The 24,658-nt window shown below is 34.2% G+C and overlaps 1 protein-coding gene across 4 annotated transcripts in view; it reads right to left on the reverse strand.

Moving 5' to 3' along the window:
• Slc36a4 (solute carrier family 36 member 4) overlaps positions 1–24,658 on the reverse strand; it is a 101,305-nt gene that overhangs the window by 30,124 nt on the left and 46,523 nt on the right. For 2 of the 4 annotated variants that reach the window (XM_078046862.1, XM_078046864.1), the window contains exons 1-4: positions 18,636–18,947; positions 3,579–3,702; positions 2,427–2,517; positions 1,179–1,267 (exon numbers count right to left, since the gene is read on the reverse strand). In XM_078046862.1, coding sequence (XP_077902988.1) covers positions 1,179–1,267; positions 2,427–2,517; positions 3,579–3,702; positions 18,636–18,843 — 512 coding nt within the window. In that variant the 5' untranslated portion in view covers positions 18,844–18,947. Of the gene's footprint in view, positions 1–1,178; positions 1,268–2,426; positions 2,518–3,578; positions 3,703–18,635; positions 18,948–24,658 lie in introns of those variants that run through there. The other 2 variants (XM_005337194.4, XM_013363706.3) reach the window with 2 other exon arrangements.

The raw sequence follows: 24,658 nt of genomic DNA on the forward strand, positions 1-24,658 counted from the left end.
TTCTCCAGCAAATAAGTTTTCATCTACTGCTAAAGAGAGAGACAGAAAGAGAGACAGAGCTTGTGTGTGTGTGTGTGTGTGTGTGTGTGTGTGTGTGTGTATCAGTAGAATTCAGAAAACATATTAGTACTTTGCTAATTTAAATGTTTCAAATACTTAAAAACATGAACTATATTGTACATATCTAAATTATTACACTTTTAGAACATTATTTAATAATATATATCTGTATAGAGCTTTATAGTATATTTTCACATAAACTATCTCATTTAATCTTCAATATAGCTCCATGAGGTGGGAATTATTTCTCCAGTCTCTTCCACTCTCTTTTTTTAGTATGCCTTATTATCTGAACATCATAAATAACTCAGCCACTTTAAAGAACACTTAACAACAATAATAACCAGCAAGTCAAGACTAGAATACTGGTATACTAGAAGATATTAATTTCAAAAAATTGCTTTATTGTCCAGTAGAAGCATTTCATGATACAAAAAAATTTAAGAAGCATACATGACCTTCTTGACTATCTACAAACCTACACATCAGTGCTGTGATGTGCACAAGAGGTACTGGACCTGAAATTTGAATTATTAAAAACTGAAGACCATTGTGCTATCTCCATTTTGTCTTTATATCTTTCCTGATTATTTCCATTTATACTAAATAAAAGAACTCATTCACTAAGAAGAACATATTTCATTAATAAGATAGGTTCAGTCAGCCCTCTACAGCCATTCATTCCTTACCCATGCATTATGCATGAAAGATACATGGAAAAATGCATCTGTAATAAAGACTTCTTCTTGTCATTATTCTTCAAACAATACTGTACAACTATTTTCATGCTATTTAAATTGTATTAGGTATTAATTAACATGCAAGTACTATGTCATTTTATATGAGGAACTTAAGTATCTGCAGATTTTGGTGTTAATGGGGATCCTGGAACCAATTCCCTGAAGATATCAAGGCATGACTGTAAACACATTCTGACAGCACTTACATCATGTAAAATGCTACCTTTTTCCATATTTTGTTATCTTAGATTTGTCTTTAAAACAAATTAAAGAGAATATAACTTCTGGTTTCAAAGCATAGTATAAATATGAAATGATCTGGACTCTAAATACATAGCTTTAAAATAAATTAAATAGACTTAACAAATCCACATTTACCTCTGACATAGAAAGTGACTGCAACGTACCAATATGTGCATACAGTGAACAGAAATAATTCCTATAAACACAAGGCTGATTGGTCCAAGCTGTGGGAGAGGAAATTTAGAGAGCTTAAACATTTTAAGTTTTAAAAAGTTGAGAAATCTTATAAGCAATGAGTTAATGGGACTTGCTTAAACTGAAAAACCACTCATTGGACAAAACAAAGTCATATGCATAATGGAAAATTAAGATACTTGATATAGAAAGAACGTAAAGTAATATTTAAGACAACCATGTGTACAATTCCATCTTTATGGACTTGATTCCTTAAACCAATGAATGTATAGATATGCAGCATAGGAGAATGGAATACAATATCACATTTAACATTAGATGGCAAGTCTACAACTACTAGTGTCCCACCATTGATAATACATGCAATTACATATTATTATCTAAATGACTAAGAAGCACAATATTGAACTAGGGTTTAGGCAATCCACTGCAGATTCCTTTCTGAAACCTTTCTATATCTGTTAGGAATTTTGATTAGCAAATGATTATTTTAAAAATGATATATCAAAATTTTCAAGTATTTATTTACTAAAATTAAAATGATGACCAGATTATTCAGTCACTGCCACACTAATGCCAAAGTTTATTTTTATAATTGGAAATATTTAGTTACTTAAAATTAGGGTTCACAAAACAGTCAAACTCAGAAAAAGATGATAGTTAAAACTTTTAAAGAAAATACTCAATTTTTTAAAAGCTAACTACTGTTGTATTACTACAAAAAGAATTCTCCCCATCAAAGCTCTCTGAAATTACAATAATTTTCTCTAACAATACTATTTATATATCTGTTTTAAGAGACTGTGACTCTGTTTATTATTTTTCTTTAAAGCTGAAAACTAAATACTTTCTTCTGAGTTACATGACACAAATAATCTGCTCTATTTTTTGCTATAAAATCCAAAATAATAATAAGATATTAGCATATCTGGAAAGATCTGTGTCATGTTTTGGGGGGGAGGAAGTTGATTAAATATTACAAATAAGTAATTAAGTAGAAATAAAATAGTAATTCTTGCTTCTGTTATATCTCACTATTATAGTTCATGTAATCTTATCAATACAACAGGTAAATGACCAGTTAAATGTTACATGACCAGGTTATATTTGATGAGGTTAGATGTTAGCTTACATTAATTTTTGCTGACAACTATATCTTAACTGGATATTTACAAAGATAAGACTTACCACTATTCCTGCATTTTTTATTGCCAATGGAAGTCCTAAAAGGCCAGTTCCAATATTTCCTTTAAGAAGATGCATAAGAGTTTGTAAAAATCTGAAAAAGTAAAAATTGTAGGAGTTAAACGTTTTAGAAGAAAAACTACTAAAATCACATGATCATGATTTTACTATTATATCAGAACTGGAAATTAATCAAAGTAATGAACCAAATAAACATTTCCATTTCACTACTAGTTACATGTGATTCACATTCTGTCTTTGCTACTTAAAAGTGGAAAAGACAGGGTTATTGTGGAGATTAAATGAGATATTTAAGTGAAAGTGGTTTACACATGGGAAATTAATAAAGAAACAGCAATTTTCTTATAAGATATTTAGCTGCTATGATTTTCAGAACAAGGTTGAAGATTAGGCTGTAAGACAGAAATTTATGGGCACTACTATGTAATCATGTACTAAACATATTTTGTGTAGTATTATCAATCTAAGAGAAAGTTAATTAAAATAAACAAAACACAATTTTACAGTTATATGTATGATCAGGTAAGCTAACAATTAATATTTGGATATTGTGAATTATTTAAGAGATTTAGCCTAAAAACAGTTTCTAGGAGGCAACTTAAGGAGATCTCTTGATTAAGAAGAAATGCATTGAAACTAGGAAGAATAGCATAAAATTCAAACTATTAAACAAAAAAAGCTTTAAATTTTTCTCAGCATATAATCTTATGATCAAATTTCATGTTGTTTTGTTTAATCATTAAATTATTATTAGAATATTAACTTATAAATGATTATCAAGAATCAAAAAAGCTTTGAAAAACCTTTCAGTTTTCCTTTTTTTATACCTCCCACTTTGATAGTGTTTACTGCCTTCCACTATCTAATTCTAACCATAGCAGAAGTGGCCTCAATCAGATCTCCCTTCTCTCATCACCCATAGCAACTGATATATCATTATAGTCATTCGTATATACTATTCAGTGGTTTAAATGTTATTTTTTCTTTCCCAAATAGACTATAAACTCCTTGAAGGTGAAGACTACCTCTTATTCATCTTTCTGTCATCTGTAGTATCTGGTCAAATGCCTTGCCTATAGAAGATACAGAATATGAATTAAAAGAAAAGGGAGACATGTGAGCCATCACACTTACGAAATGCCCTCTTGACCATCAAGCTGGTAATGCTTCTGAACAGGCAGGAGCTCTTGCTCATGTTCCTCATCTGATGTCCCATCAGAATTCTGCTCATTTATCAAAGGCCTCATTACATCCATATCTTAAAAAAAAAATACCAGTACTTTACTACTGTTTAAAGTTGGAAATTTAGCTGGTAGAAATTAATTTAAAATATTAGAAAATACCACTTGTATTTATCTTTACTATTTCCACCCTGAGTTAGTTCACCTTAGCTCCCTACATTTTGATATATTAAAAAGAAACAAATAGACATTTGCTGATTTTCTGTTTGAGTTCTGTAGTACAGAGCAAAATGCTTACATAGTCAATACAAAAGTTTTTCTACTTTGTCTATATGAGGTTTATAGTAAATAATGAAAAAATTATAGGATGAGAAATGGGAATAATCAAATGTTTTCATCTCTGGTTAGCTTCAAATTACATGCTGTATATAAACAGTAATTATGTTTTTAAATAATTTAAGAAAAACAAAGCCATTTCAAAATTTTAAATTTTAGTGTCAAAACTTGCCCTTATAACATCAACATGATTCTAAAAAGAACACAATCTGTTTCTTTCAATTTCAACACTAGTCACCATTGTCTGTCTTATCCTTTAAAAGTTCACAAATTCAAATCAGTTGAGATAACAGACAGCCTTAAGTACAGATTATACAGAAATGAAAGTTTATTTTATCCAAATATTTATCAAAATTCTACATAATGGATAACTTCAGTACCTAAACAAATAATTGAACTGAGAATGGCTAACTGTAAGTTTGTTTTTTTTTTTTTTTTTGAACTATTTTGGAATAATTCCAAACACATTAAATCTGTAAAAATAGTATTCCTGTGTATTAATTTTTAACATTCTGCCACATTTACTTTTTCTCTCAAACACATACAGCATTTTATAAAATAGTGGAATGGCTACACATATCATGCTATTTCACTATTAACCTAAAAATGAGAATTTGGGGCTGGGACTGTAGCTCAATGGCAGAGAACTCGCATAGCATATGTGAGGCACTGGGTTCCCTCCTAGGCACCACATAAAAATAAACAAATAAAATTAAGGCATCCATTCCATCTAAAACTACAAAAAAATTTTTTTAAAGAATGAGAATATTTTCTTAAAAACTCACATCATAATTACCAACCAAGTTACCATTGATGCAATACGTTTTTTCTTTTTTATTTGTTCTGTTTATACATGATAATAGAATCTATTTTGATATATTTATACAAACATGGAATATATCTTATTTTAAATAGGATCCCAGTCTTGTGGATGTATAAAATGTTGAGATTCATGTGGTGTATTCATATATGTACATAGGAAAGTTGATTCACTACATTTTTTTAAATTTTTCTTTTTTTTGGGGGGGGGTGGATACCAGAAATTGAATTAGGGTCACTGGGCCACTGAGCCACGTCCCCATCCTTTTTTTGTATTTTATTTAGAGATAGGGTCTCACTGAGCTGCTTAGCACCTCGCCGTTGCTGAGGATAAATTTTAACTTGGATTTTCCTGCCTCAGCCACATATTTCTGTATTTAATTGAGTTATTCCAATGGCTACCTTAACCAATTATGTCCTTTTTTCTTCCTTTTAATTTTCACTTTTTTTTTTTGACAGCTTTGGTATCTTCTGACATCAGGGAGGAAAAAAAAATCTTAAAGGTAAATGAGAATACCAATACATCATATACCAAAATTTCTGGGACACTATGAAGGCAATGCTAAGAGGAAAGTTCCTTGCATTGAGCTCACTCTTTAAAAGAAGAAAAAGTCAACAAATAAATGACCTAACATTACATTTCAAAGCCCTAGAAAAAGAAGAACAAATCTACACCAAAAGTAAAAGAAAACAGGAAATAATTAAAATCAGGCCTGAAATCAATGAAACTGAAACAAAAGAAACAATTGAAAAAATTGACAAAACAAAGTTGGTTCTTTGAAAAAATAAAGAAATTGATAAGCCCTTAGCTACACTAATGAAAAGAAGGATAGAGAAAACTCAGATTACTAAAATTTGTGATGAAAAAGGAAATATCATGACTGACACTATCAAAATACAGAAGATATTTAGAAACTATATTGAAATTTTATACTTCAATAAAATGGAAAATCTCAAAAGACATCGACAAATTTATAGAGACATATGATCTACCTAAACTGAATCAAAAGGACATACACAATATAAACAGATAAGTTTCAAGCAATAAAACACACAATGCCATCAAAAGCCTACTAACCAAGAAAAGCCCAGGACCAGACGGATTCTCAGCTGATTTCTACAAGACTTTCAAAGAAGAAGTAATACCAGTACTCCTCAAATTATTCCATGAAATAGAAAAGAAGGGAACCTTTCCAAAATCATTCTATGAAGCTAGTATCACCCTGATACCAAAACCAGAAAAAGACTCATCAAAGAAAGAAAACTTCAGAACAATATCTCTGATGAACATAGATGCAAAAATTCTCAATAAAATTATGGAAAACTGAATACAAAAATATATCCAAAAGATAGTACACCACGATCAAGTGGGGTTCTTCCCAGGGATGCAAGGTTGGTTCAACATACAGAAATCAATAAATATAACACATCATATCAATAGACTTACAGAAAAGAATCATATGATTATCTCAGTATTCAGAGAAAAAGCATTTGACAAAATACAGCTCCCCTTCATGTTCAAAACACTGGAAAAACTAGGAATAGTAGGAAAACACTTCAACATTGTAAAAGTTATTTATGCTAAACCCAAGGTCAACATCATTCTGAATGGAGAAAAACTGAAAGCATTCCCTCTAAAAACTAATAAAAGATGCCCTCTTTTATCATGTCTATTCAATATACTCCTTGAAAGTCTAGCCAGGGCAATCAGATGAAAGAAATTAAAGGGATACAAATAAGAAAAGAAGAACTCAAACGGTCTGCCGACATGATTCTATATTTAGAAGATCCAAAAATTCCACCAGAAAATTTCTAGAACTAATAAATGAATTCAGCAAAGCAGCAGGATATAAAATCAATACCCATAAATCAAATCATTTCTATATATAAGCGATGAATCCACAGCACGAGAAATTCGGAATTTCACAATAGCCTCAAAAAGAAAAGAGTAAAATACTTGGGAATCAATCTAACAAGAGAGGTGAAAGACCTCTACAATGAAAACTACAGAACACTAAAGAAAGAAAGGGAAAAAGACCTTAGAAGATGGAAAGATCTCCCATGCTCTTGGATAGGTAGAATTAATATTGTCAAAATGGAGATACTACAAGAACTGTTATACAGATTTAATGCAATTCCTATTAAAATCTCAATGACATTCCTCATAGAAGTAGAAAGAATAATCATGAAATTCATTTGGAAAAATAAGAGACCCAGAGTAGCCAAATTAATCCTTAACAGCAAAAGTGAAGCAGGAGGCATTATAATACTGGACCTTAAACTGTACCACAGAACAACAGTAACAAAAATGGCATGGTATTAGCACCAAAATAGACATGTAGACCAATGGTACAAAGTAGAAGACACAGAGACAAACCCACTTAAAAACAGTTATATCAGTCTAGACAAAGGCAACAAAACCATACAGGAGAAAAGATAACTTATTCAACAAATGGTGCTGGGAAAACTGGAAATAGCATCAAAATGAAATTAAACCTCTATCTTACCCTGCACAAAAATCAACTCAAAGACTTAGGCACTTGAAGAGAGACCTTACGCCTAATAAAAGAAAAGTAGGCCCAAATCTTCATCATGTCAGATTAGGACCTTATCTCCTTAACAAGATTCCTAAAGTAAAAGAAGTAAAAATAAGAATCAATAAATGGGATGGATTCAATTTAAAAAGTTTCTTCTCAGCAAAGGAAATAATTAATGACGTTAAGAAATATCTTTATCACATGCACTGAGATAAAGCACTAACCTCTAAGATAAAGAACTCAAAATCTGAACACCAAAAAGACCACTAACCCAATCAATAAATAGACAAAGGACCTGAACAGACACTTCTCAGAAGGAATACAACTGATCAACAAACATATAGAAAGATGTTCACCATCTCTAGCAATTAGAGAAATGCAAATCAAAACTACACTAAGATTTCATCTTACTCCAGTCAGAATGGCAATTATCAAGAATATAAGCAATAATAAGTGCTGGAGAGGATGTGGGGGGAAAAGGTACACTTATACATTGCTGGTGGGACTGCAAATGTGTGCAACCAATCTGGAAAGCTGTATGGAGATTCCTCAGAAAACTTAAAATAGAACGACCATTTGACCCAGTTATTCCACTCCTTGGTTTATACAAAGGTCTTCAAATTTGCATACTACAATGACACAGCCACATCAATGTTTATAGTGGCTCATTCACAATAGCTAAACTATGGAACCAATAAAAATGCCCTTCAGCAGATGAACGGATAAAGAAAATGTGGTACATATACACAATAGAATATTACAAAGCCTAAAGAAAAATGAAATTATGGAATTTGCAGGTAAATGGATGGAACTAGAGAACATCATGCTAAGTGAAATAAGACAATCCCAAAAAACCAAGGGCCAAATTTTTTCTCTGATAAGCAGATGGTGGTCCATAGTGGGGGACAAGGGATAGGGAAGAATGATGAAGGAACTTTGGATTGTGCAGAGGGGAGTGAGGGGAGGGTTGAGGCTATGGGGATGGGAAGGATGGTAGAATGAAACAGATATAAATACCCTATATACATGTATGATTACACTACTGGTGTAACTCTGCATCATGTACAGCCAGAGGAATGATAAGTTGTGCTCCATTTGTGTACAATGTGTCAAAATGCATTCTACTGTCATGTATAATTAGAACAAATTAAAAAAAATAGAAGGAAGACTAGTAGACTAGAAAAAAGGCATCAGAGGAAGGGAGGGGAAAGGTACTGGGGAATGAAATTGATCAAATTATACTGTTTTATTGTGTGTATGTATGAATATATTATAACAAATCCCACTGTTACGTATAATTAGAATGCACCAATAAATAAGAGGGTGAGATGGTATTTTCTGACATTCACTTAACAATGACCTTACTCCACTTTCTTCTGTCCCTATTTCTTATCCTCTCCCTTTTTAGTTGTATTCTTTTCATTTTGGCAATACATATGCTGCTTTACATAATGTTCTCCCAATCATATTTTTAATCATGTATTAGATTAATATCTATAATCAATATCAATATTCACTGTCAGTTTTCTGCCAGTTTCCTCATTATCACTTTGCTGGAAGTTCATTCTCTTGTACAGTGTGCATGAGAATGACCAATAGTGCTTGCTACAACACAAACTGATGTACTGCACCCCAAACTCTCTGACCCAATAGGTCTAAGCTGGGCCTGATAATACCCTTGTCTCATCAGTGTCTATGTGTTGCAGATATTGCTGGTCTAGGAACCACATATTGAAAACTATAGTCCACAGATTCCTCTGAAAGGACTCATGGGCAGTGTCCCTGAGTTTCTGTATGTTTCTCTATAGCCTGGATATCTCAAGAACAACCAGATATAAAATCCTTGGCCCATACTGTCTATGCTTAAGTCTCTTAAAAATATTATTCCATTCTTGCCTTGATTTTGGTATGCTTCCCTTGAGAAGTCTAAGGCCAGGTTAATTTCTTCAACCATGAAGTAATTTCCGTTTTTTGCTGAAAGGCCTAAGGATTGTTCTTTACAATCTAAAAATAGTTTTCTGATGGGCTGCTCAAGGCAGAGAAAGGGAAAGCAAGGATAATGAGTCCCTTTAGCAAGAGGTAAGCCTAGGAGTTTTCAAAGTTTTACTGTGAGACACTTTGGAGCTGATTATTCTGAGTCAGTTTTCCCAGGAACACAGTAGGCCCTTTTGACATGTTGACTTAGGTTTTTTCTTATTTCCAAAAGTCTTCCTGGAAATATTTTCAAATATTGTTTGGTTCAAATGTTTTCTCTTCATTAAGGATTCTAATCATATGCATGTTGGATCTTCTTTGCCTATCTTCCATTTTTAACCACTTTGTCTCTGGCCCTTCTGATGTCTTTTTTAATGGCATAATAAATTTTCATTTCATTACACTCTCCCTTGGTCACCTCGTAATTAATTTTGTTTGACACCTTTTCCTGTTTCCAAGCACTTCGTGCACCAAAATCCTACTTTCTGATCATATTGTGAAGTTCAGTTTCTTTCACACATGCGGTTGAGTAAATTAGGATTGAAGAGGAGGAACTGACATGTCTTCCAGTTCTGTTTCATTTTTGCAGAATACCTAATTTTCCTCATTGCTTTCTTCTTCCCTCACTGCCAGGTGTCTGAGCAGAGTCTCCGCCGCTGTTTATTTCCTTCCTGCAGAAACAAATGTTTTGCCAAGACTGCCTGCTTCGGCACTGCTCACTTTCGCATTCCCTTTCCATCCTCAATGCTATGAATTGCTGATTTTTAATTTTTTACATTTTTTTTACTTTACTTCTATGAAAGACCACTGTATTTCTTCCTAGTTTCCTGCTCCCCTTGTTCTCCAAAGAATCCCCTGCCCACTGTCTATGATTGCAGGAGCAACAGAACTCTGGAAATTTGCTGATTCTTTCTCTTCCTACAAAAAATTTAAAATTGAATGCCAAGGGGTGACTGGAAGTTTGGATATCAGGGTATAAATTAGAACCGAGAGTTGGGGGTGGGGGGAGGGAAGACCAGAATTCCCTTGAATTGTGTTTCCATGCCATATTAAGCATAAAGATTACCTTGTATTCTCTTTGCCTTCTAAAAGCCATTATTATGTTAGAAGAAGAGGAAGAAATTCAGGTACAGAAAAAATGTGTTTTTTAATAGCCTACGCGATGGTGCTTGGTGAGTCTTAGTTCTAAAGGTACCAAATGAGGAAGCCAAAGTTCTCAAACTGCTGCATACTTTGACAAGGAAAATCTATTTTTGTATGACCTAAGTCAGATAAATACGCCTGGTTTACTTCTTTTACATTTTTTATGCAGACAGTCTGTTACGCACTGTGGTTACAGATATGCAATAATTTGTACAATGGTTTATTCCCAAGTATGCCTTAAGCAGAACAAATGTATTTTTTTCTATATAGTTCCTTGCCTTAATAAATATGTAATATAAATTAAAAAAAAAATTTAAAATTTGGGGTATCATTGGTCTACTAGCAATGCTAAAGGAGTAATCTCATGAATGGTTTACTTGTGCTCCTTTTTTAAGTCTACAGGTTTTGAGAAAGGGTGTATTGAGAGATTAGGGTTTAGACAGCCACTATTAGCCTAGTGACAATTGGAATTCAGCATGTCAGTTTTTAACACATGATGCTTTCAGACAGTGGAAAATTCTTCAATATAGTCTATTTTAAAATCATTTCTAATGTAACCAATGTAAAGAAAGTAAAATTCACTAAATTATACAAAGTTACAAATTCTTGGTATCCAAATTAATAAGAGCTTTCTATAATTCAAACTCCCCAACTTTTGTCTTTGGGACAAAACTCTAATCTTCCAGATAATCTCTATATATTATTTGGTAGAATTTTCTTGCTTCATGACCTCTAGTATCAAAGTTGGAATAGCATGTACCTGTACATAGTGAAAAATAAGTGTTTCCCACACAGTAGGAATATTGAGCTATGTACTACCTTTTAGTTTTTGTAATGGTTTGGATCTGGAATGTTCCTGAAAGTTCATGAATTGGAAGCATGATCCCCAGTACATCAAGGGTCAGAGGTGGGGCTCAGAGGTGGGGCTTTTAGGCAGTGGTTAGAGCTCTGTCCTCATCAGTGGATTAATCCACTGACAGCTGAATGGGCTACTGGGAGGTAGGTCATAGCTTGAGAATTGAAGTAAGTTACAGGGGGCATTCCCTAGAAGGGTTTATCTAGTTCCCAGTCCCCTGGCCCCACTTCCTGGCTGCCATGAACTGAGCAGCTTCTTCTGTCTGCCCTTCGCAATGATATTCTGCCTCACTGTGGGTCCTAGAGCAATGAAGTCAGCTGATCACAGAATGTGACCTCTGAAACCATGACCCCAAATACATTTTCCTCTTCAAAGTTGTTCTTGTCAGGTATTTTGGTCACAGTGGTGAAAAGCTAACACAGTTACTCTAGAAATATATTAATATAAATGATATAAATCTTTTGTTTGAATAAATCCTATATCCTTTTCTATTATTCATTATACAAAGTAAATTGATACTTTACCTTACAAAACCATATTAGTTTACTAGGACTGCCCTAACAAAGTACAACAAAATGGGTGACTTAACAAAAGTTTATTGTCTCAAAGTTCTAGAGGTTTAAAGTCTGAAATGAAAGTATTAAGAAGGTTGGTTCCTCCTGAGTGGTGGGAGTAAGGCTCTGTTCCAGGCCTCTCTTTTTGCCTTGTAGATGGCCATCTTCATGTTCTCATAATAGTCTGCCAATTCACCCTTTTGTAAGGGCACCAGTCATATTGAATTAGGGACCAAGCCTATCAGCATGGCCTCATATTCACAGATTACATCTTCTATAACCCTTTTTCCAAATAAGTTCACACCCTTAAGTTGTGGAGACAACACTTCAACATATGAGATCTGGAGGGGAAACATTTAACCCATAATAACCATCCTCAGTTGCATCAGCTTCAGTTTCAAATAGAAATATATTACTATTTTCATTCCTAAATGTACTCCATTGTCCTTGATGCCTCTTGAGCTTGTTTATTTTTATTAATTCAGCTTATAAAAACTGTCAATTATGTTAACTTTTGTTCTTCCCAGGGCCATGATGTACTATGTTCGGTATATTCTGTGCTGTAATAAATTCTCTTACTTTTGTCAAAAAAGATGATTATCACTGCCAATATTTCAAAAACTGAACAATCTGTTATTGCAAGTACACTGCCCAAGAAATAATAATAGCCATGAAAAGTCAGAAAGAAGCTAAGTTTTCTCATTACTTTATTTATTTATTTATTTGTTTGTTTGTTTGTTTGTTTGTTTGTTTGTTTGTTTGTTTATATTTGGTACCAGAGATTGATTAACCACTGAGCAATGTCCAAGGCCCTTTTTATTTTTTTTTGGAAACAGAATCTCACTAAGTTGCTTAGGGCCTTTCTAAATTGCTGAGGCTGACCTCAAACTTGCAATTCTCCTGCCTTAGCTGCCCAATTCACTGATGTGTGCCACCATACCCAGCTCTTCACATAATTTATATATATAATTGTATATATATGCTAATACAATTATATATATAATTCTAAATAATAAGTTTATTTTCAGTGTCATTATCAGAGAATATATTGGAATTTAACAATTATTGGAATTGTTAAATGATCTCTAAATTTTAGTTCTGTAATTCACAGAATCAACATTTTTAAAATTAGCATTACAATGTTCACTCAGATTCTCATGTACAACTTAATTGGTCTTTTAATCACTCTTAAACACACAGTGTTTATTTAACTTTGTTCAACAATATAATCCCCTAAGGTCATACTTTTTCCCAGTTCTTAAATTCATTTTTTTCTCAATGCTATGTTATTTAGGAAACAATAAACATAACTTACTGTGAAAAATAGCTGTTCATATATATATATATATATATATATATATATATATATATATTTCTGTCCTTTAAATCCATTAGCTTCAACCCTTACATTTAAAAATCTTAATAAAATTTAATTATTCTAGGAGTTCTTTGTCACAGATAAAAAGAGGTAATTTTAAAAAGTTGAAACAATTTGAAAGAAAAATACTTAACAGTGTTAGAAATTCAAAAAGTACATATTCACATATTGTTTTGATTCTCCTATTAAAGTGGAACTGTGCAATGTGACACATCATTAACTAATTTTTAGCCATGTGCTTATATTTTTTAAAAGCAGTAAAATAAAATCTCTAAGACTTTTTTCCCAGTTTTGGTCTACTTTATTGAAGTAACATGATATGCTAAGCAACACATACTTCTTAAACTAAATAAATTAAGAATAGTTGAAACAATCAAGTTTTATTAGCTTGAATGGTACAAAACCATTCTTAAATCTAAAGAATAAATTCAAAGGCATGTAATTACAAATATCTAAGAAATACTCACATATCCCAGAAGTTACACCTTTAAATGGTAAAGTCTTTTTAAGCCTAGATACTCAAGGAAAAGATCTACTGATAGAGTCAATTAGTGTTTTATAACTTTTAGAAGCTCCAGGAAATACTAAAAGTAAAATACTAAATTACATTTTTGTTCTGAATAGATTTATAGTATAAAAAATGCAGTAATATTGTTTTCTTATATTTACTCTTTAATTTTTTAGCAGAGATATTACCATTGGCAATGGTCATGAGAGTAAATGGGACACTTCAGGTTTGAATATGGTGCCAACTTTGGATTGATTTATGGCTACATATTGTTTGCATTTGGGCACTGTAAACACTGATCTCCCCCTTAAAAGGCAAGGTATTAGTAACCTGCAGGGACACTACAAGATTATAGGGTAGAAACTGTAATACACCGGATCTGTACTGCAAGAGACGATGAGACACAGACAACATGAAAAAAACAAGGGAACAAATTAAAAAAAAACTAGGGGAAAAGAAAAAAAACTTTGACAAGAAACTAGAACTAATTTAATAATAATTAATTCTGAGAATTTCAGAGTTCCAAATTGTGCTCTAAGATTGAGTATGCAAACATGGACAAAATATATTATGCCAGCCAGAAGGAAATAAAAACTAGTGGAGGAGACAATACTTAGAGATTCAATATGGTAAAAGCTTTCACAGAATTAAGAACATATGAATCTGAACACTCTCCCCCAAGTAGTTAAAAAAATCACATGATCCAACTTACACTACACATAAAGTCTATTATTTGCCAATGTCCTACTATAATTTTTGGCCAACTACTAAATCAGGCAGCTCTGTAATTACTATAAATAAAAACTAATAATGCCTTATGAGATAAAATATTTTTGTGAGATATAATAATGCCTTTATGAGATAAAATATTTTTAAGCAATAGATATTAAACTACCACATAAGTGGAGAATTTATAGATGAATAAGAAACACTAGCTTGATTCAATATTATGTCATATGTATATATTTACAGATTTTAAGTTAGGCAGTGTTTCTATACTCTCTTTTGTCACCGGATAATTTTTTCAACCTCAATTTCTTAACCTAAAAATCAACATGAATTCTCAGTTACAGACAGAATAAATAAATATCATATCAATTTAACAATATGTATTAAATCCTTAAAATATTTATTGCTTTTTCTAGTAACTATACTTCTGGCAAGCTAGTGATGAAGATAAGGATTTCTGTAAAAAAGATGTTAACTGAAATATTACAAATTTTGAAATTGAAAACGAACTAAATGTACAAAATCAGGAAACTGCTAAATCAAATAAAGCAATCCCCTTTGTAAAGTATCACACTGACATTAAATTATGGTTATGAAGTACCTAACAAGAAAAAGTTTATCATATGCTGAGTGGGTAAAAAAAAATCCATGCATTCTCAGTGTGGCAGCAATATTTTTAAAAGTTAAATAGGAATGAAGGAAAGAAACCATACCAAAAGTGAATAAGTTAACAAGAATACAATGGACAATGGGATCATGAGTGTCTTTTTCTTTATCTGGAAAATATAAAACATAAGAATGAAGTAATAAACTTGCATGATTTTTATTATAATAACAAAATAAAGAAAATTATATTTTGGCAATGGACAAATTTTTAAAAGTACAAATAGTTTCTTTAAATATAAAATAATATTGCCACCTGAACCTCTAACCTACAATGTAGATACAAAATGGGAAGAATAAGTATTCATTTCTAAAGTAGAGAAAATACGCACAATGAGAAACCTTTCAGAAGTCCTAAAGGCCTATGAAATAAAGTTCAGAGTTTAAGATTAAGGAAACTGTACCTAAACATTTCTACCAGTGCTTTGGATTTAGACAAAAAATTTTAAATTCCTTTTTTAAGGTAAATAATACTTATTCATTGTAGAAAAATCATAAAACATGAAAATATTTTTAAATTAAAAATTACTTCATCACCAAAAATTATTGTTAACATTTTGAAGTGTATGTGCACATGCAAGTGTGCATTCATACACATGTGCACGCACCCGCTCTCTCTCCCATAGATTCTCATTCAGTCCCTATGGCTTTAAGTACTATATATATGCTGATAACTCCCAAATTTCTACATCCAGAGCAGATCTCTCAGAAATTCTAGATATGACTATAATTGCCTACTCGATGTTTATACTTGATGTCTAAACAGACACCTCAAACCTCTTATGCTCTAAACTCCTCATCCTCACTAAACTGCTCTTCCTGTGACTTTACCCACCAGTACTAGTTATTTATTGCTTTATAACAAATTTATGGCTGTTGCTTGGAGGCCTCACTTCCATGCAACATGGACCTTTCCCTTAGGACTGTTCTAGTGTCCTCACAACACAGAAGCTGGCTGCACCCAAGGAAGTGAGCCTTAAAGAAAAAAGCATACAGCCATAAAAATGCCCTAGGATTAAAGTGGTACGTCATTTCTTCTACTTATTCCTTACAATGAATAAGTCCTGCTCACACTCACAGGAAAGGAAATTAAGTACCTCCTCTTTAAACAGAAACATCAAGGAATCTGGAGACATGTTATGAAGCCATTGTAACATCTCAGTTGACGGCAATTTCATTCTTCTAGATACTCAGATTCCTGGAATTATCCTAGTCTTTCTGTTTTACTCTCATCCCTCATCTAACCTATTAGGAAACCATGCTGCTTCTACTTTCAAGCAACCAAAGTCTAACCCTTTCTCTCCACTGCAACTGCTGCTTTGAAGGACATGCATATGTGGTTTCTGAATTACTGAAATAATCTATTTTTACTTTCATCCCCTTATAGTCAATTATTCACACAGCAACCAGCGCAATTCTTTTAAAATTGGAATCAGGTTGTGTCACTATAAACTGCCCAGTCCTCACCCCCCACTCCTGATATCCCTTACCCAGCTCGTTTTTCCCATAACACTTTTCACCTACAATCCTATGTAATTAACTGATTATTATTTTTGCTGTTTATTGCTTGCTTCTCCTTACTAAATACAAACTCCATGAGTGCAAAAATCTTGATCTGTTTTATTCACAATGTATTCCAAATGCCCAGGAGAAATTCAATGAGTATATTGAATCAATGAATACATATGACTTTAAAAAATAACTGAAGTAATTTGAAACCTTTTTTCAGTTAATAAACATGTATATGGTGAAAATTTTTTCCTCATCACTTTTAATGGCTAGGCAGTAGATGATCATATGGTTAAATCACAATTTACCCAACTAATTTCCTTTCACTGGATTTTAATTACCAGCTTTTCTCTATTTCAAATACTGTAATAAATTCTCTTGATATATCATAAATATAAATATGTGTGTACGTATACATACACTTTTTTTTTTTTTTTGGTACTGAGGATTGAAACCAGAGGTTTTTTTACCACTGGGCTACATCCCTAATACTTTTTATTTTGGGACAGGGTATTGTTAAGTTGCTGAGGTTAGCCTTGAACTTGCAACCCTTCTGCCTCAGCCTCCTAAATTGCTGAGGCAATTTGTGTCATATGTGTCACAGTGCCCAGACTTTATACAAGTAAAGTTGCTGGGAGAAAAGATATATAAAATTTTAAGAATAAATATACTATTCCGGGGACTGAGGCTGTGGCTCAGTGGTAGAGTGCTTGCCTAGCATGTGTTGGGCACTGGGTTTGATTCTCAGCACCACAAGTAAATGAATAAAATAAAGGTCTATACATCTAAAAAATATTTTTTAAAAATACTATTTGGCTCCTACCAACTATACATAAGAATGCCCATTTTTTTTCACATCTTCACTAAAGTTATTAATGAAGTTAAACCTGAATCATATCTGGGTACTGCCATTAATGAGCTAAAAATCACAATATCTACCAAAGGGGAATAATAATAAAGCTTGCTTCAGGAAATTATGAGGAGTAAAGAAGACAATAACATAAGTAAAGCACTTAGCACACTGCTTGTACACAGAAGACTGAATAAAATGTTAAGTTTATTGTTTCTGCCATTATTGTGACTTGAAAGAAATCAACCGCAAAGTGTTCTGCACATGACAGGAACATCAGCCTATTGGTTACTTAAAGTACTTTTAATTCAACATGTTCCTTGAAGATTACATTTAATAATTCAGCATGGAATTAGAAATATCCCAAAATAAATTAAATATAACCGGAAGGACAATCATTTTACCACCCCATCCCTACTTTTGTTTTCTTTTGCCAACAATCATTCCCAGCGCCCAGAAGAGAACAGGCCAGAGGAAAGCAGGTAAACAAACTTTGCCTGCTGACAGCCACAGGTCTCTTCAGTTCATTTTAGTAAGCAACTCCAGTTTGAACTCCTGGAGCAGCACAGGGTAAAATAAGAATCCACATGAAGACTCCATAAGGACTGCTGCTGCGTTTGAAAGGAAGAACAATGACCACTTCCTTAAAGCATCATTGGGAAAAACCAGGCGAGTCACAGCGCAGGCTCCAGCCTGCCTTTGACGTGTACACACAGAGCACCTCCTCTGCCCTTCAAACACACACACACACACACACACACACACACACACACACACACACACACACACGCCCTTTGCAGACCATGGCTATTCTCCTGACCAAGCTTTCTGGTCATACAACCGGTCCCTGGGAGGGTGTTGACCCTGGGGTCAGTCAGTAACCAGTCATCCCAAACGTGCTGGGAAGGTTTGCTTTGCTGGATTTTAAATTCAAACCCGTGCCAGGCCCGCAACTCAAGAGCGTTCACACACACACACACACGACCGTCCCACGCTGGCCCACGAATGTCGCTGTCTGGTAAAAAACAACTCGAACCCGGATGCCCACGGCAGCGGGCGCGGAGCCGAGCACCGGCCTGGGAAGCCGGGCGCAACCAGCTGACGCGCGGCCCCGCGCCCACCTCCGCCAGCCTCTGCCCACACGCAACACCCACCTAGCTCTTCGCGCCCAGCCGCTTCGGCCGCCGCCGGCGTCGCCGCTTCCATCTCTCCCGGGTCTCCAGGACGACGACGCCTGGTTGCCCGCTCTCCCGCCGCGGCGTGACCGGCGTCAGGCCCAGACGCCCAGCCCCGCGGGACCCACGCCTGGCGCCTGCCTCCCGCCTCCTCCCCTGGAGCACCCCACCCACGCGCGAGGAGCATGCGCAGTGGCGCGGCTGGGCCCTGCTGGATGCAGAGCGCAGCGGCCCCCTCTACGCTGGGCGGGTGCTGCCAGGGAGGGGCGGGAGGGGCAGAAGAAGGATGACTGGAACCCAGTCTGTCTGGGGCTTCCGCTTGGAGAACCGCTGGATATCCTTCAAGGACACACATTTTGGATATAAAAAGGATGGGATTGGATTCTTAGAATTTGAAGAGACCCAGGCCTGTAGCTCCTGGGGATATTTTGACCACTTAAATATGGGGCACCAAGCAGTTTGCAAGTTCTTAACATTCTGTTAAAATCACCTAGAAGACTACAACGATATTAGTCCTCAATCCATTTTGGACTACTCTTTGACTATCCGTTTTACAATGCTCCTATTTAGAGATATAGGATATACACTCAAGTAGAATTTAATTTAGTCACTTTTTCACATTAAGAATGTCTCAATACCCTTCAATATATTTGACGTTAACCATGGTGCTGAAAGAAAATTAAGGTTAATTATTCTAATATGGTATCTAAAATTCTTAAAACTTTATATATACATTCTTTATGTAAACACAAGCCAAATTTTAGCACAACGAAATCTTAAAATGAAAAGTAACTATTCAAAAATGGAAAATACCTTCTTTTTTATTTCTTGATTCATATAAATCCTGGAGAGGTTGCTTTAACCAAAAGTAGACACTATGCTTTTTATTATACAAATATATTCAGTTTTTTTAATTTTATGAATTAATTGTAGTTATACATAATAGTGAGGTTTGTTTGGACAGAATTACACACACGGAATTTAATTTGCTTCATTTCATTCCCAAGTACTTCCTCTTTCCCTCCCACGCCTGGCCCTGTTCCTCTTCCTCTGTTCTACTGGTATTTCTTCTTTTGATGTGTTTTTTTTTTAATTGGTGCTTTATAGATATACATAAAGGTGAAATTCACTGTAGTATATGCATATAGGCACATAGCAAAATTAGGTCAATTTTATTCTGCAGTTACTCCCTTTTTCCATTCCCCCCTCCCACCCTTTCAATCCCTTTCTCCCACTCCACTTATCTTCCTTCTATTTTCACATATTCTTATTTAATTCTGTGACCACCCTTTGAGAAATCCTAATGTTTATATCCATTTTACAGATGAGGGAAACATATAAGGCACACAGACATAAGTAATTCATCCAAAGACAATAAGTAATAAATGATAGAGATAGAATTTTGCCCCTATATCTGGGACTCTCAACCAACATGCAAAACTGGCCTTTTATTCACCAGTAAATATTTGTTGAATCAATAAATGAAGCATGCTTTTGATTTGAAAGGAAAATATTTAATTCTGAAATTGCTTTTTTTTATCACACAGTTATTTAAAGTCAGGAAACCAGAGAAGACTTTTGTTTGTCCCTTTCATTCAATAGAACTTGTGTGTATGTTTTAGTGGGGCTGGGGCAGGCATCTGATTTCTAGGATTACTGATGTGGTGAATGTGTTAAGTATTTAAACCAGATTTAAAAGGTACATAGTTACATTATATCTATTTCTTTCCTCCTACTACATGCAGTGTAAGCTTTCACTAAATAACTGTTGATAATGCTGCTTCGTCAAAACCCTTTTTTTTTTTTTTACTTGAAGTCAACACCAAGCAGGCACACACGTGCATTGGCAAAGGGAGATGTTATCTGAAGCATTCCTAAACAATATCAAAGATATAGGAGAGACAGAAAAAGAAGAAAACTATCCTGAAGCATAGTCCTGCAGGCCTGTTGGGTGGATCACTTAATTAGAAATCTGCAAGAAAGAAGGTAGATATCAGAAGTGATTGTCTGCAGGTAATTTTCCATTAACCATCTATTGTAATGAGAACACTTAAGACTCTCAAAGAGGGACATTATCAATTGCCTGTTAAAAGGGATCGAAATACATGTATGACTGCACATATGGTTGGATGCTACATTGTGTACAACCAGAGAAATCAAAAGTTGTGCTGCAATTGTGAACAATGGATCAAAATGTATTCTGCTGTCATATATACCTAATTAGAATAAATAAATACATTTTCTAAAAAAGGAATCAAAAGCTATTGTTCCCTAATCTCAGCACTGGGGAAAGCAGATCTGGCCTGACTGTACCATAGCCTGGACTTCTTTAAAGAGGTCTGGATTGGGGCAGGCAGCCAGGCTCAGTGTTTTTTTACAGTGATATGCATATAAATGAAGTACGAAGAACTATATTTTTCAGGCATCATTATTTGAGAACATATTTACTATGACTTCTACTCTAGGTCTTATAACTTAAAAGAGGGTGCAATAGTCCCCTTCATCTGAAGGGATTATGTTTAAGAACCTCAGTGGATGCCTGAAACTCAGAATGTACTGAATCCTATGTATACTGTTCTTTTCTTACACATACATACCTAAGACAAAGTTTAATTTATAAATGAGATATATATAGTAAGAGATTATCACCAGTAACTAATATAAGACCATTATAACATATCCTAATAAAAATTTTGTGAATATACTTTTTCCTCTCTCCCTACCCAATGTCTTCTTGTACTGTCTCACCTTTCTTCTTGTGATAATGTGAGATGATACAGTGCCAACAGGATGAGGTGATGTGAGGTGAATGACCTAGGCATTGTGACAAAGCATTAGGCTACTACCTGAGGGCTGTTTAAAGTAAACACAAGTATTATGATACTACAATAGTAGATCTGATGACCAAGGTGGCTACTAAGTGACTAATGTGCAGGTAGTATGTACAGTGTGCTTACACTAGACATAGGGCTAATTCTTCTCCCAGATAGGAAGGAGTGGGATTTCAACAAGATACTCAGAAAATGGCATGTAATTTAAAACTTGTGAATCCCCCATTCTTTTGAATTTTCTTTTCAGACTACATTTGACCAGGACAAAATTGAACCCCAGAAAGCAAAAATCACAGGTAAGGGAGGACTACTATACAATCATGAACACACTGATTGGTTACACTTTATCAAGTACTATTACTGTTACAGTTAAAAATGTAAGATTGTTACTGCTTTAATCTATATGAAATCAAAGACATACAATTTCAGTAACCCAAATAATTAAGGGTAATTTCCCTAAAACTGTTTTTGTCCCTTAAGCCATTATGTCCCAAACGCTAGAAAGGAACCCTAGCGTTTCTGATAATTCTAGCCCATCATGGTTATAGTAGCTCCTCTCTGTTCTTACTTAGATACACTAAAAAAATTTTGGGTAGATTAGCATGTATATGGGCATGGAGAGTGGGGAAGAAATGTTGTAGTAAAAGGTAAAGCTGTTTCAGAATAGAGATATTACAAAGAAACTGTTTTAACCCTGGCAGTTCCCTTCTTTCTTTTCCTGACTTTAACTTCCTAGATCATCTTAATTAGTTCCTTCTTTGCAACCTTGGCACTTTGTTCATATTTCTGTTATAACACTTTCTTGTGTTGTAATAATTTTCCTGTCTGGGCCTTATGCCATACTGTGAGCTGCTGCAGGCTAGAGGCTATATTGCATTTGTCTTTGTCTCAGTAGGACCTAGAACAGTTCCCTACACATATTAGTTTCTCAAAAATTGATGTTGAAATTATTGAGCATAGCCTCAGAAAAAGGAAGCATTGTAGGAGCATTTAATTTATTCAATCAAATAATGGAGCATATTCTCTATTCCAGGCACTGTACTAGATTTAGAAGCTCTAATGAATAATAGTATTATGTTCATCTGTCTTAGAACTCATAATGCAGTGCAGAAGTATACAAAAGAAAAGAAATAAAATACTGAATTGTATTTTGTAATTATGTAATTTTGATGAGGAAAATAACAGGGTGCTACTAGGGAAACATCATCTTGGGTGGCAAGACAGCCATCTCAGAGGACATTCATCTAAGTGACATCTCAAGATGAGAAGGAGTTAGCACAGCATGTGTATAAAGAGTATTTCAGGCAGTGGGAATACCCTGTCCCATTTTACAGATGAAGAAATGGTTCTGTATGAACATATTGATTTGAGACATTTGTAGAACATCTTGATAGAGTTGTCTATTATGCAGTAATTGGATCTCTACTATATAAAGTTTTCTCATCCTTAATATTACCAACTTTGCATATTGTTGTGATAATGCGAAAAAGTATATAAAGAATTTGCATGATTGATAGAAAGTATCAAATAAATGGAACATATTAGGGATTTTTTATTATTATTCCAATGGAGAGGTCAAACTAGCCTAAGTCAAAAAGGAAATTTAATGAGAATGATGAGATTCCCCAGGGCAGAGATGAGTCCGGGCTTAGAAACAACTGATCCTGATGCCTCTGAGACTATGTCTCATTCTCCAGTGATTGCTGTTCTCTGTGCATATGCTTATGCATCTGTGCAGGTTTTGACTGCAGATCCTCCTCTTCTCAGGCTCATCTGGTAAGAAATGTTTCCTAAAAGCTCTCAATGTCTGTATTTTATAGCTTAGATGTTCAGAAAGGTACTGATCTCTTTTTCTCAGTTACAATTTTTAAATTTCCCAAGGAAGAATTGTGATAGAGTCATGTTGGATCAGATTCCCATTCCTGGTCTGAGGGGTGGACAAAGTCATATGTTATGGTATGTCCTGATGGAACCACCTAGATGACAGTGTGGAGAAGAGAGACTGAGCAGACCAAATGCTAGGCATCCACTTTGATTCTCCTCTATACAAAATATTGCTCATTTTCTTTTTTTAAATAGAAGGTTTTTTAAATATCTTCACTTTATTTACTTATTTATTTATTTTTATGTGGTGCTGAGGATCGAACCCAGGGCCTCACGCATGCAAGGCAAGCGCTCTACCGCTGAGCCACAATCCCAGCCTCTAAAATATTACTCATATTCTATCTCAAGGCTTTTTTACTCTCTTATATTTTCAATGGAAATAGAGACTCACCATCTTCTAATTAACATCTGCTTCAGTAACTTTGCTGTTCTGTTAATGTGCCAAGGAAACATGTTGACCCAAACTGCTCTTTTGGAATGCCTTTTGTTAGGGTGATTGTTACTTATAACCTTTCTTTTATTACCAATAGCTTTGTTTTATTTAACTAATTGTGGCTAATTTAGCAGATGGAAAAAAAATCCTGAAAACTAAGTGCCTAGAGAAAAAGAGAAATGATGCAGATAGATCTTTACACTGAGCCAAGCCCTCTCCAATAGATTTTTTCTTTTAAATATGTTGTATCTACAAAATGCCTGGCTGCAGTACTCTGAGAAAGAGTAAATGTAATCTCTGTAATAAATCCAGATTTATCTCTATATTCAGTTTATGTAATTATATAATTTTGAATATAAGCCACAGGACTTATCATTTTCATAATACAAAAAAAATTTATTAGGATAGTTGGGAAAATGTTGCAGCTATAAATTAAGAATACAATGCTATAGAAAAGGGGATAATTAAGGAATCTAAAGTGAAAAAAAAACAAAAAAAGAGAAAAAATTTAAAAATTAAATTAGTCACTCAGCAGATCAGTGTCTTAATTCAAAAAGAGAAGAAAAAAATGAAAGTGATGGTACAACAGAATTTCTCAAAATTGAAAGGCATGGGTTTCCTGATTTGAAGAATCGATTGAATACCCAATACAACAAGTGAAAACTGACCTAAGCCATGATGTACTAGCACAAAACTTTTCAAGTTCTGAAAATAATAGGAAAGTCCTAAAAATTTTCCCCAGTTGAAAAAGTAAATAAGTAAAAGATGATGGGGAAGTGGGGGGTCACATTCAGCTGGAATCACATGTGACTATTCATCAGCAGCATCAAAAGCTGGATATAATTGAGCATTGC

This window comes from Ictidomys tridecemlineatus, chromosome 4 (assembly GCF_052094955.1).
Source record: "Ictidomys tridecemlineatus isolate mIctTri1 chromosome 4, mIctTri1.hap1, whole genome shotgun sequence".
NCBI classification, from domain to species: Eukaryota; Metazoa; Chordata; class Mammalia; order Rodentia; family Sciuridae; genus Ictidomys; species Ictidomys tridecemlineatus.